Genomic DNA, 12,951 nt, shown 5'->3' on the forward strand with positions numbered 1-12,951 from the left:
GGGGAAAGCTCCTCTCACCTGTAAAGGGTTAAGAAGCTAAAGGTAACCTCGCTGGCACCTGACCAAAATGACCAATGAGGAGACAAGATACTTTCAAAAGCTGGGAGGAGGGAGAGAAACAAAGGGTCTGTGTCTGTCTGTAGTCGTTTTGGCCAGGGACAGAACAGGAATGGAGTCTTAGAACTTTTAGTAAGTAATCTAGCTAGGTATGTGTTAGATTATGATTTCTTTAAATGGCTGAGAAAAGAATTGTGCTGAATAGAATAACTATTTCTGTCTGTGTATCTTTTTTGTAACTTAAGGTTTTGCCTAGAGGGGTTCTCTATGTTTTTGAATCTAATTACCCTGTAAGATATCTACCATCCTGATTTTACAGGGGGGATTTCTTTATTTCTATTTACTTCTATTTTTTATTAAAAGTCTTCTTGTAAAACACTGAATGCTTTTTCATTGTTCTCAGATCCAAGGGTTTGGGTCTGTGGTCACCTATGCAAATTGGTGAGGCTTTTTATCCAACATTTCCCAGGAAAGGGGGGGTGCAAGTGTTGGGAGGATTGTTCATTGTTCTTAAGATCCAAGGGTCTGGGTCTATAGTCACCTAGGCAAATTGGTGAGGCTTTTTACCAAACCTTGTCCAGGAAGTGGGGTGCAAGGTTTTGGGAAGTATTTTGGGGGGAAGGACGCGTCCAAACAGCTCTTCCCCAGTAACCAGTATTAGTTTGGTGGTGGTAGCGGCCAGTCCAAGGATAACGGATGTAATATTTTGTACCTTGGGGAAGTTTTGACCTAAGCTGGTAAAGATAAGCTTAGGAGGTTTTTTCATGCAGGTCCCCACATCTGTACCCTAGAGTTCAGAGTGGGGAGGAAACCGTGACACAGGTAAAAGCTAAAACAGATTATTATAGTACGTGGGCTTGCTCCTGCTCCCACTGAAGTCAGAGCTAAAACTCCCATTGAATTCAGTGGAAGCAGGACCACCTCTTACAGCTATTAGTAATTTTAAGGTACATAAACTTCAGTAGCAAGACAGCACGAAAATGGGAGGATACTTACAGGCCAGGGATGAAATCCTGGCTCCATTGAAGTTAACAGGAGTTTTGTCATTGATTTTAAAAAGGGACAGAGTTTCATCCAAAGAGCCCAAATGGAAGACACAAGACAGTTACTCATGCAGAAGCGTAGGGCTTGTCTACACAATGAGTTCCTGCTCACCAAGTCAGGGTGTGAATCTGCTCTAGCTTGCCATGTAGTAACTTGCTATGTGGATCCTGCTACAGTGCAGTGAACATTTTGGAATAGGGTTTAGCGTTCTGCTGCTTGAAAGTGTAATATGCCAAGCTGCATTCTGGGACTTTCACTGCACTTCAGCAATGTCTACATGGGTGTTATTGCATGATAAGCTGGTGCACTATAAATTCACTTGCTGTGCAGTAACTTGCCATGTAAACAAGCCATAAATGCCAAGATTCATCCCCTTAGCATAGATACAGGTTTCAGAGTAGCAGCCGTGTTAGTCTGTATTCGCAAAAAGAAAAGGAGTACTTGTGGCACCTTAGAGACGAACCAATTTATTTGAGCATAAGCTTTCGTGAGCTACAGCTCACTTCATCGGATGCATAAAGTGGAAAACAGTGAGGAGATTTATATACACAGAGACCATGAAAAAATATACATTGTAAGGAGAGTGATCACTTAAGATGAGCTATTACCAGCAGGAGAGTGGGGTGGGGGGAGAGAAAACCTTTTGAAGTGATAATCAAGGTGGGCCATTTCCAGCACATTTCCAGGAGTTAACAAGAACATCTGAGGAACAGTGGGGGAAGGGGGGGAGGAATAAACAAGGGGAAATAGTTTTACTTAGTATAATGACTCAACCACTCCCAGGCTCTATTCAAGCCTAAGTTAATTGTATCCAATTTGCAAATTAAGGTTGAAGGTGAGGGCTAGCCCCCAACTAAAACCTCTCCAATGCATTATCAAGGATCTACATCCTATCCTGAAGGACGACCCATCACTCTCACAAATCTTGGGAGACAGGCCAGTCCTTGCCTACAGACAGCCCCCCAACCTGAAGCAAATACTCACCAGCAACCACACACCACACAACAGAACCACTAACCCAGGAACCTATCCTTGCAACAAAGCCCGTTGCCAACTGTGCCCACATATCTATTCAAGGGACACCATCATAGGGCCTAATCACATCAGCCACACTATCAGAGGCTCGTTCACCTGCACATCTACCAATGTGATATATGCCATCATGTGCCAGCAATGCCCTTCTGCCATGTACATTGGTCAAACTGGACAGTCTCTACGTAAAAGAATACATGGACATAGATCAGATGTGAAGAATTATAACGTTCATAAACCAGTCGGAGAACACTTCAATCTCTCTGGTCACTAGATTTCTGATCTAAAAGTGACTATTCTTCAACAAAAAAAACTTCGAAAACAGATTCCAACGAGAGACTGCTGAATTGGAATTAATTTGCAAATTGGGTACAATTAACTTAGGCTTGAATAGAGAGACTGGGAGTGGTTGAGTCATTATATTAAGTAAAACTATTTCCCCTTGTTTATTCCTCCCCCTCCCTCCCCCACTGTTCCTCAGACGTTCTTGTTAACTCCTGGAAACGTGCTGGAAATGGCCCACCTTGATTATTGCTTCAAAAGGTTTTCTTTCCCCCCACCCCACTCTCCTGCTGGTAATAGCTCATCTTAAGTGATCACTCTCCTTACAATGTGTATTTTTTCATGGTCTCTGTGTATAAATCTCCTCACTGTATTTTCCACTTTATGCATCCGATGAAGTGAGCTGTAGCTCACGAAAGCTTATGCTCAAATAAATTGGTTAGTCTCTAAGGTGCCACAAGTACTCCTTTTCTTTAGCATAGATAATATTTCTGATAATCTCATGTTTCTGTATTTCTGAGGTAAATATAATTTACAGCAATGAAAGTAAAGCATGGAATGGAGATAAATTTAGGTTTGAAATAAAGGACTCCCTAGTAAAGAAGGGCAGTTGGGGGAGATTGGGCCAGATCTTCAGCTGGTATAAATCAGTGTAGCTTCAGTGAAGCCAATGGAATTACACTGATTTACTTCAGCTGGGGGCCAGCCCTATACTTCCATGTTCTCCCAGCACAACATTAATAATCTCTATTTTATGGTGCCACAGATAAAACATATGCAAAAGGATAAGGATGCTATCGTGTCCCACGAAAATCTGGATGTTGTTCAAGGAAACTGTGCTCTGCACCCTGAAATGGCTTTTGTGTGGCAAACAGCCATATGAAAAAAATTCAATTTCATTTATTGAACAAAGGAGCTGTCTGACTTTTCTGTTTCTACTTATGTGTTCTTGCTATTGTCCCGGTTAGCGACATGAATAAATAAAACAATTCCCATGTGAACTCATTCACCTGGATGGCCTTGCATAAATATAGTAAAATGTAGGTGCTCAGACAATTGTGAAGAAAAATTGGACATCCTTTCTCCTCACTCTCTTGGGCATTCTCTCTAATCCAGTCAGGGATATAGTTTTTTCAGTCATAGCTATTCTCCATCTTGCAGTCCTTATGTGCATATAGCTCTTTTGAAAGTCAGGAAGTGTTTTGTGGGACTGTGAGCTTTGGTCCAGCTGTGATTTTGAGCCTGTGCCTCTGAGCAGCTGAACAAAATGCAAATTTCTCACTTTCAGGCTGTGCTAAAGAGCAGTCCTATAGCAACTGTAAGAAGTAACATGAAATAAAGGGAAAGAAATTCAGTGTAGAAAAGGACTAAAACCTGCTGGTTGAAAGTGGAATGGGAAACAAAGTGAAAGTAGCTGACTCACTAAAAAGGTTTTTGACCTACAGTGAAATATTTAGAGGTACATAATCCTGTCAGTGTAATGGAATATGCATAGATATCCATTCAGATGGAATACAGTGATAAGTAATTGAATGCTGATTTCTTCTGCTATGACATTGATGTGCTATTAAAGCTCTCTAACAGAAAGCCACATCTTCTGGTTAATTGGTATCTCTGAAACCACAGGGAATAATGACTGCTATAAATGTCCTCTTATTGGCCTGGACCTGTATTTTCTGTCAGGCTTCAGAAATTCATATACAAAAGCAGGCTATGCATTAGTAGAAATTAGAGTTACTGTCTGTCACTTGTACCACTTCTGAAGTTGGATGCATTAATTTAAATATCAGATTCTGTGCTTTCATTAACCAGGTCAAGCTACTGTTTGCTTGGGTCTGTGTCATGCTAGGGCAGTGGTGCCCAAACTTTTCCTGTCATGCCCCCCCTTACCAGTAATGGAATATGTCTGTGCCCCCTCCCACCATCACTGCTCAGATGGCTCAGTAGAGGAGCTGGAGTTGAAGGCAGAGCTGGGGCTGGGGCTGGGGCTGGGGCTGGGCTGGGAGTGGAGCGGAGCTGCATCTGGGGGTGGAGCTGGGCTGGGTGGTGCTCCCTCCCCAACCCCTGTACCATGCATCCCCCCAAATGTTCTTTGGCGCGCCCCACAGTTTGGGGACCACTGTGCTAGGGTTTTCCCCAATCAGTATCTGCTTTCCATATGTCATGGGGAATTTTACATATAAAGAGGTATGGCTTTAACTTTGAGCTTATTAAAAGTCAGCTCACCCCTGACAACCTTTCTCATTTAAAAGAGAAAGAGCCCAAAGTTGTCCAAATATTTCCTCCCATTTGTGCAATCAATGCAGCAATCAATGGGAGAGACTGAAAAAAATATTCATACCTTTTAAATAAAATTCCAGTTGCTGAGTTTAATGTTGGTAGCCTCTGATTATATACAGACTAGATGATCAAATGGTCCCTTCTGGCCTTAAACTCTATGACTCTAAATGTTATTTTCCATTTTTTCCTTTTCATTTTGTGATAAGTGTAAACAAGTGAAAATGTTCTTGGTTTTCTATGCTTGAAGGTGCATCAGTCTTTCTCTCACCCCCAGTCTAATAAGGTTTATTGTGCCTGGCTCTGAAAGAAGAATGCAGAACAGAAAGTATAAGGATCAGGACAAATAAAATAAAACAAAGTGTCTTTTACATACTTGGCAACTAATGGCAATGGGCAAGGGCAGGGCTGGCAGAACGTGGGCACTCCTCTGACGATGTCCCCAATGTAACCATCCAGACATTTTTCACAGTGCTTTCCAGTGGTGTTTCTCTGGCAGTCCTTCAATAAAGAAGAGTGACAAATGTTAAAGGAAGGTGCTACTTAATTCAAGCCTAGCAGAGATGACTTTAGTGAGTACTCTGCCAAGCAGAACAAGGACTGGTACCAGACCTGAACCCTTCAAGGTGCTGAGGGATTAAATGAAAAGAGTTTGTAAGTGGCAGCATAGTACAAATGAAGACATTTGGAACAATTCACTGGTCTGCCTGGGAGTGCTGACAAAGTGGCATACAGGATAAAGCTATCACTATAGGCATTCACATGTGCAGACTGCCTGAGCACAAACGCTGCATTATATATCATCAGAGATGTTGCTAGAATTTGCATGTAGTGGACAGGTCTGTCTAAGCTGAAGGCACTAGAAGGAATGCTGAACTTGCCTGGCACCAAAACAAAGGAAAATTTGCCCACTGGTGTATATACAGTATAAGATATAATTTCCAATACATTCCAGTACAGATGCCTGCTTGTTGAGAGAGAAAGGGGTTATTCTTTGGACTTGATGACTGAAAGTGAGTATCATGGAAAATTGCAGGTTATCGGTAATTAATAGGCTGGTGTTTTTTATTTTTTCCCTGAAATGAAATATGCCTGAATATTAACAGTTATTTACATATTTGGATTGATCCCTACACATTGCCCTTGAAAGATGTTCAGAACAGAGGAGGCAATAATTAGGAGACTGCCATATTCTTTCTTTCTAAGATATGAAAAAAATAGTTCATGAATTTCAAGATTATTTTTCTGGTGGCATTTCTATGGAATACAAAATAATGGAGCAAAAGCTCACTCATCTTCTCAAGAAGTGATTTCATCTCCATTGTGCAACATTTATAGGAAGTAATCTCACCCTGCACAATACACTATACCTCAGCCAGTGTAAGTTATGATGCATCAATTGAAATCAATACAATTTACAGTAGCTGAGGATTTACCCCAAAATATTTTATATTTTTAATTATAATACTATGCACTTGTATAATACTTTTATCAAAAGATCTCAAAGCACTCTACAAGCAATTTTAATCCGGCCCTGCCACACCCCTGTGAGGCAGGATAAGTATTATTATATTGCTAATTTTACAGATGGGCAAACTGAGGCACAGAAAGGTTACGTGAATTTCCTGTGACCACATTGCAAGGTAGTGAATGCCATAGAGACAACAACAGAATTAATGAATCCAGGCTCTGCGTTTTATGCTTTAACTACAAGATACCATTTCCACTTCAGGGTGGTACCCGGAAGTTATCATCAGAGTGTTTTCTTCCAGAGAAACATGCTCTACAGTTGAGTTATTTTAAAAAGGATACCCTAAAGAAGATGGGTGCACTTGTACCTAGTGATTTTTGTGATATGTGTGTTAAACGCTCCCAGATGAGAATTCTATGTACACCATTGTACACCATTGGTAGTGTTTTACATCCACGTTGCACTGACTTTATTCAGATGTAAATGACAATACAAAGTGCAAGGCAGTGAAGAATCAACTCCATGACATACACTGTATGGAAAAAACTACTTTGTGTGTTGGGTTAATGTAAAAGCTTTGTTCCTCTAGACAACAGTGTTCAAAGTTGGCACATGTGTTAAAATAAATTATCTTGGCTCCTCAGCATATTCTCCAGCAGATATTCAATCACATCACAAAATAACTGTGCAGTTAGGGACTGGCAATCTCTGGAATAACAGGGAAGTTGCAGGTCAGGTTTCAGGTGCATTAGCAGAGCTGCAAGAGGAAGCTTGTGCAGGGCCTGCCATGCAGTATGTTTGGATTTAGCCTAGCAATCAACACTGGCCTTTCACAAGCACCAAATTCAGGGTGGATGAGCTTATTCTATATAATTTTGAACCCACCCAATGCAGTAGATTTGAAAGGTCATCTTGAACTCATACTTTACCATACTCTTTGTCCAGGAGACTGTGAAAAGAGGAATGAAAGGACGGAAAATCTCTAATAAAAAAAATAGTACCAGTATCTCAGATTAGACATTCTCAGCCGTGCTTTGTGTCAGATACAGTACAGTGAACCTTTACTTGTTGACATAAACTGATTATGAGGACACTGATGGGTCATTTTCATTTACCCATATCCAGATGTCACCAGCCTCTTCTGACAGCTAGAGAGAGGCCAACCACTTGTGTGAAAGTTACAAATACACTGCATATTTGGCTGACCATTTAGCCTGTCTTCCTTCCTTTGATCTTCAGGCAGATGCAGCTTCTGACAAGAGCAGTCCAGATAATTGTAGATTCTGGATGAATCCTGGGAGATGGTCTGAGTTAGTCACTGCATATGTTTTAGCCACAGTTAGCGATACGCAGCCCAACTATTCCAATGTGCAGCAATTATCACTATTTATTTGTTCAGAGCTATAATTCCACCATGGAGTTTTACAACAGGTAAATATGGTAAGAAAAAAACCAAACAACCCCACCAAAATGAATAACAAACGAACAGAACCCCTTCCCCGGCCAAATCCCAGTGCCACCACTTTTCCTGAAGATCTTATATCTAGTATATCAACAAGTGCAGTGCAGTGCATTTAGTGTTATAGAGTGGAATACTCTCCATAATTTTACAGGAGGGTTTTTCACAAGTTATGTTTGGAGAGAAGAGTAGGAGAGAGCTTGGTGTACATTAAATGGAAGGTTGTTGTAAGCATAAGGGATGGTGTGTAGGGGGAGAAGAGAAGCTTAGTCATACCAGAGGAAGCAGGAATGGGTATAAGAGGAAATGAGGCAACAGCTGAAATATGGGATGCAAGTGGAAGTTCTTAAGGCTAGTACAATTTAAAGAAGTAGTAGAATTTGGCAATATTCTCTGAATAAGTGTTTTTGATTGACTGGAGGAGAGGGATGAGAGAGTGGGAAATCAAAGTTTGTTCTCCAATCAAAGAGGAATAATGGCCTTGTGGTTAAGGCACCAGACTAGGAATCAGGACTAAATTCAATTCTTGGCTTTGCCACAGACTTCCTATTTTACTCTCAGCAAGACACTTAACCTCCCTCTGCCTCAATTGTCCATACATCAAACGGGTAGTGAGAGGATAAATTCATTGATGTTTTCCAGGTGCTCAGATGCTACAGTGATGAGCACAAAAAGAAAGCAGGGGACTCAGTGTTAATATTCATATCTGCAGTGTTCCTCTTCTACCGCAAGGGAGATTGTTAGCACACTCTCTCCCCTAATAAATCTATTAGTTGAGTGCTTGGGACATTTGAAGTCTGGCTCTACTCTGAAAAGTGACTATGTAAAAATAGCATTACCTTGTTCAACAAATCTGAACCCTTTTGTGTATTCAGGGTCATATTTTTTACTTGAGTGGCAAAAAAGACAGTCTTTGGCTTCTATAGCACTGCAGAGTCAATGCAGATCCTGTACGTCTTCAGCAGAATTGTTGACTAAGTTAAATCTGTGAAACCATTGAAGGGAAAGGTGACACTGGGGATCATAACTGATTCTCACAGCCCAAGCTACGTTTACAGTTAGAAAATACATCTTCTCTCTTTTAAACTGAGCACATCAGACAGAAAAATAGCTGTGAGGGCCAATAAACATGGAACTCCATGATGGAACTTTTATAAAGTCACTTTTCACAGTAGTAATGCACTTTAAGCATAGAGAAGAGCACTCCTGGTCCCAGTGCATACGCACACATGTCTTTGCATGCATACGGAGCTGTATCCAAGCACTGGTTGGGTCAAAAATTCTCCAGTGGCGTATTTGGTTACAACCCCTCAATCCCAACTTCTCTTTCAAATGAAGTTTTAAAAAAAAACGTTGAAACATGTCTATTGATATTGGTGTTTAATTTTTTTTTCATACAGAAGAAGCAAACAGATGGCTTTTGGTTTTGATTAAGAAAATAAATGTAAAACCAGAAAGAGAAAAGTAAATTTTCCATGAGACTCTTCTAGACAGTATACACTGAACTAAAAGCAAAATTGCTGCCTGTCTCTGCAGACAGATACCTTAGAGGCTTACATGTGCAGTTCATGGAATACAAAGGCTGAAAAGTTATACAGGTAAATGCACTGCTATTAAGTTTTTTAAAACACTGGTGTTAATTTTTTTTATAAATACTGTAATTTAAAATTCTAAGCCAAATGTTTTGCATTTTGCCACGTTAATACAATCTTCTGCTTTTACAAAACCAAAGTCAACCCAGTAGTGTCCCTTAAAGATTATGGGAAAAAAATATAATGGAAGCCATGGTTCTAAAGGCTTCTAAATGAAGAAACCCTCTACAGTATGTAATCATTCATGCACCATTTCATCAACAGCAAGTCAGATGACAAAGTGGCCTGAGTGTATTGTCCTATGTTAGAAAATCCCCTGATTTCAGTAGGAACAAGAGTATGTTATCAATAAAATTTGAAAGTTGCATCAAGCCACTAGGAATTCAGATAATGATGTCTCAATTTAAAATAGCATTTTCAACAGAGTGTAATAGGAATAATTTTGCTTGCTAAGAGACAGCCTGGTAGCAATTATGAACACAGATAAATGGCATGTAAACAAATAAATAACATGGCTGCACTGAGGAAAGGGCTATGCATTTCTGTATATTCTTTAGATTTACTGATTCAACTATAGAGATGGGCTTGAGCTGCAATGTTTGGATCCAGATCTAAACTTCCCCAAGATTTTGATGTGTTTGTGTCCACCTACAATGAAGATAGAGAATATTGCCAGCCCCAAGCATTCAAAAAACAGGGGTTCAGGTCCAAAGTGTCATGAGAGTGGCTTAAAAATTGTGAGACTTAATTAACAGGAAGCATTACTGTGGCCAACCACAGATATGCTATTGCTCCTTCACAGTGAAGAGTAGACTCTCTGTGGGCCTCATGTTTGAGAACTGCATTCCTGTGCCTCTGCATAAGGCGGAAAAAAGTGACCCACACAAAGATCTGAGTGTGTGATGATCCTTCCTCCCATATCAGATGAAGGACCATGTCTCCCTGGTTTATTCCTGCAATCAAAAGAGCCATAGCTAGTCCTCCAAGGCCTCTCATAGATATTTATTACCTTTGTCTCCCTCATTGTTGGACAGATGAAATACATCTGTGCAGAAGGAAAAAGATCAGTTGTAAGATGCAAGGCTATTCTTTAAACCAGAAGTATCTATTAAGCTGCTGTGCCAACTCCCTGTTGCTTTCCTTTATTACTTGATGGATGGATGGAGATCTATTGGCTACTCTCCAGATCTGCCTTGGCTATCATGTGGAACGTATTATCCTCAAAGGCAGAGCTGCCAAATCCCTTCCAACCTTTCCAGTCAGCTGTATACCCAAACTCTTAAACATACAGATCATTCAAACGACAACATGCTCTATTGTTAAAGAATCCATAAGAGGGACAAATGGATCTTAGTAACTCTAGCTTCCCATCCCGTGATCCTTTTGTTTTTCTAGTTCCTCTAAATGCTTTCTGCCCAAATCACTAGACACCTCAAATGCATGTGGATCAAATGTACAGCACCTAGAAAAACAAAGCATTGTAATATTTCTAGCAACAAATCAACACCCCAACAAAGCTTTATCTCCAGACGCTGCTCTTTTTGTACCACGTAGCCTAATATGATCTCTGTGTAAGGAGCTAATCCTAGACTAATGTTTACTCTCCATTACTAAATATATCCTCAGAAAGGTCACTGGCAAGTCACTTCAAAAACACCTTTGCTCCACACAGCCCTGCTTGCCACTTCTTAATTCTCCCACCACTGCACTGCTCTGCTGAAGTCATTGTCAAACTGCTCTACAGGCAGTACTGGCTGGCCTCCTCTCTCCAGTGTTGCACTACTGTGTTTCAGCATTGTGGTAGAAGCCTGGTTTGTTGAGCAGGGGCTATGAGTTGCCCCACAAAGTCCACTCGCATACTAAACCAAGAGCAAATTGCTTCTGACAAGCTGCAGGTTGACTGCTTCTGTTATATTTGCTACTCAGAAAATTTCAGAGCAGATGACCTTCCATAACCATCATAAATTCATGATCAAATATAAAGGAATTTGAAGAATGGAAAGGATTATTTCATTTCACTATCTGCTTTTGCAAATTCCAGTCTCAGTTTACAATGGAGGAGTTTCTTATGACTAGGTCAGCTCCCGGTTGAAGGGTGCTAGTGAAAGAGAGATTCACTCCCCCAAATCCCATGCAATTTAGTCTGCAATAAAGCCCAATTGCTTGAGCTTTATTCTGGTGAAATAAGTTTCACTCTGTCTGCAGCTGCACCGTGTCCCACCATTGTCAGCTACTGTAAATTCATACATGTAGCAACTGATATGTACATGTAAACCAAAACAAAGGTACAAAGCACTGCTGTAAACTGGTTTCCTCTCTCAGTCAGAACCAAGGAGGTCACAAACAAGAAGCCTTTGACATTTGTTGAGGGCAATATCCTAAGGTCAGCACTGAGAGTTGGTGTCTCGTATTGTGTAGACGCATTACCAATGCGTGTGACACAGCTGACAAATGACTTTTTTGAGATGAAGCATTATTGTGATATCTATACTGCCATATATCATAAATGCAGCTTAGACTATGCTGACTGCTTTCTTTTCTTGGGTGTGTTTCTATATTAGAAATAGATTGAGCAACTGTCCAGTTTTAATTAAAGGATCAAATGATTGATCTATGCACCAATTTCACAGTAACATATATAAAAGCAATGCTATAAGCAATTATACCTTGTCCTTGAATACCTAATGAGTTTGCTGATTTATTGACTGTGTACATTCAGTTCACTTTTAGAAACTCCACAGGACTGATTCATAATTTATAAATAAGGTTGAAGGAGATTTAAAAATAGAACCTTAAAATAACATTGTCATGTTTATAGAAATTAAAAATCTGAACACTGCATTTTGGGGCATCATTAATAAGGTTTTAATTTTAGTTGATTTCAAATTCAGAGCTGAAGTCAATACAAATTCCATTTGGTTTCTATGCACCAGAGGCCACTATCAACAAATTGATTTTTGGGATTTGCATGGTATGGAACTCTTAAAGCATTTTTATTGAACTTGATTCTTATAATTCATCCTTTTCTGTGCAGCTTTTTTGGTTTTCATTTTCACAATAGCCCAGACTATTTATTCAGTTTTTGTACATTAGTTATTATCTCCTAGAAGACAAATAATTATGTTCTGAGATGATGTAGTAACACTTGTAGCTACATGACAAGATCATTTCCAGGTTGTCTTTCACCATTTGAAGCACAAACCCCCCAAACTTTTTTTTTACAATTATTTGAAGAATTCTTTTTTGGGAGTTGACTTGACAAATGTAAAAACTTTTTGCTACTTTGCTGGATTTTAGTTACATTTCAGACATTTATCTGGGTAAACTTAGTCACATCAGTGACTCATTGTGATTGTACTGTGTTTTTAGAATCCATAATTAATAAAACTTAAAAACACCCTCCTGCTATCACCTCTTTGAAACAGGAAGCTAGCTGGAGCAATAGCTCCCTTACCTGGTTATAAATGGGTGAACAAGAACAATAATACAGTAAGCTATTTGGATGCAGAGGGCCCTGATTCTGCAAACTGTTACTACCAGGTGTGATGCTTACTAACCTGAGTAGCAGTGGAGTAATTTGCCTACCAACTTGTGAGGAACGAAAACTTGAACACACAATACCATGTGAACCAGCCGCTATGAGGCTCCCAGTGGTGGAAATTCCCTCTTCCTGCATAGTCTTTGTCCAGATTCCTTCCTGTGTTGCTTCAGGTTTGACAGCAGCTGTCACGAGCAGG

General features: G+C 40.1%; 1 protein-coding gene across 1 annotated transcript in view; it reads right to left on the reverse strand.

Annotated features, from left to right (window-relative positions):
* Positions 1-12,951, reverse strand: part of LAMA4 (laminin subunit alpha 4) — a 157,270-nt gene that overhangs the window by 106,674 nt on the left and 37,645 nt on the right. The window contains exon 3 of the mRNA XM_073337097.2: positions 5,069-5,193. Within this exon, the coding sequence (XP_073193198.2) occupies positions 5,069-5,193 (125 nt within the window). The remainder of the gene's footprint in view (positions 1-5,068; positions 5,194-12,951) is intronic.

This window comes from Lepidochelys kempii, chromosome 3, assembly GCF_965140285.1.
Source record: "Lepidochelys kempii isolate rLepKem1 chromosome 3, rLepKem1.hap1, whole genome shotgun sequence".
NCBI classification, from domain to species: Eukaryota; Metazoa; Chordata; order Testudines; family Cheloniidae; genus Lepidochelys; species Lepidochelys kempii.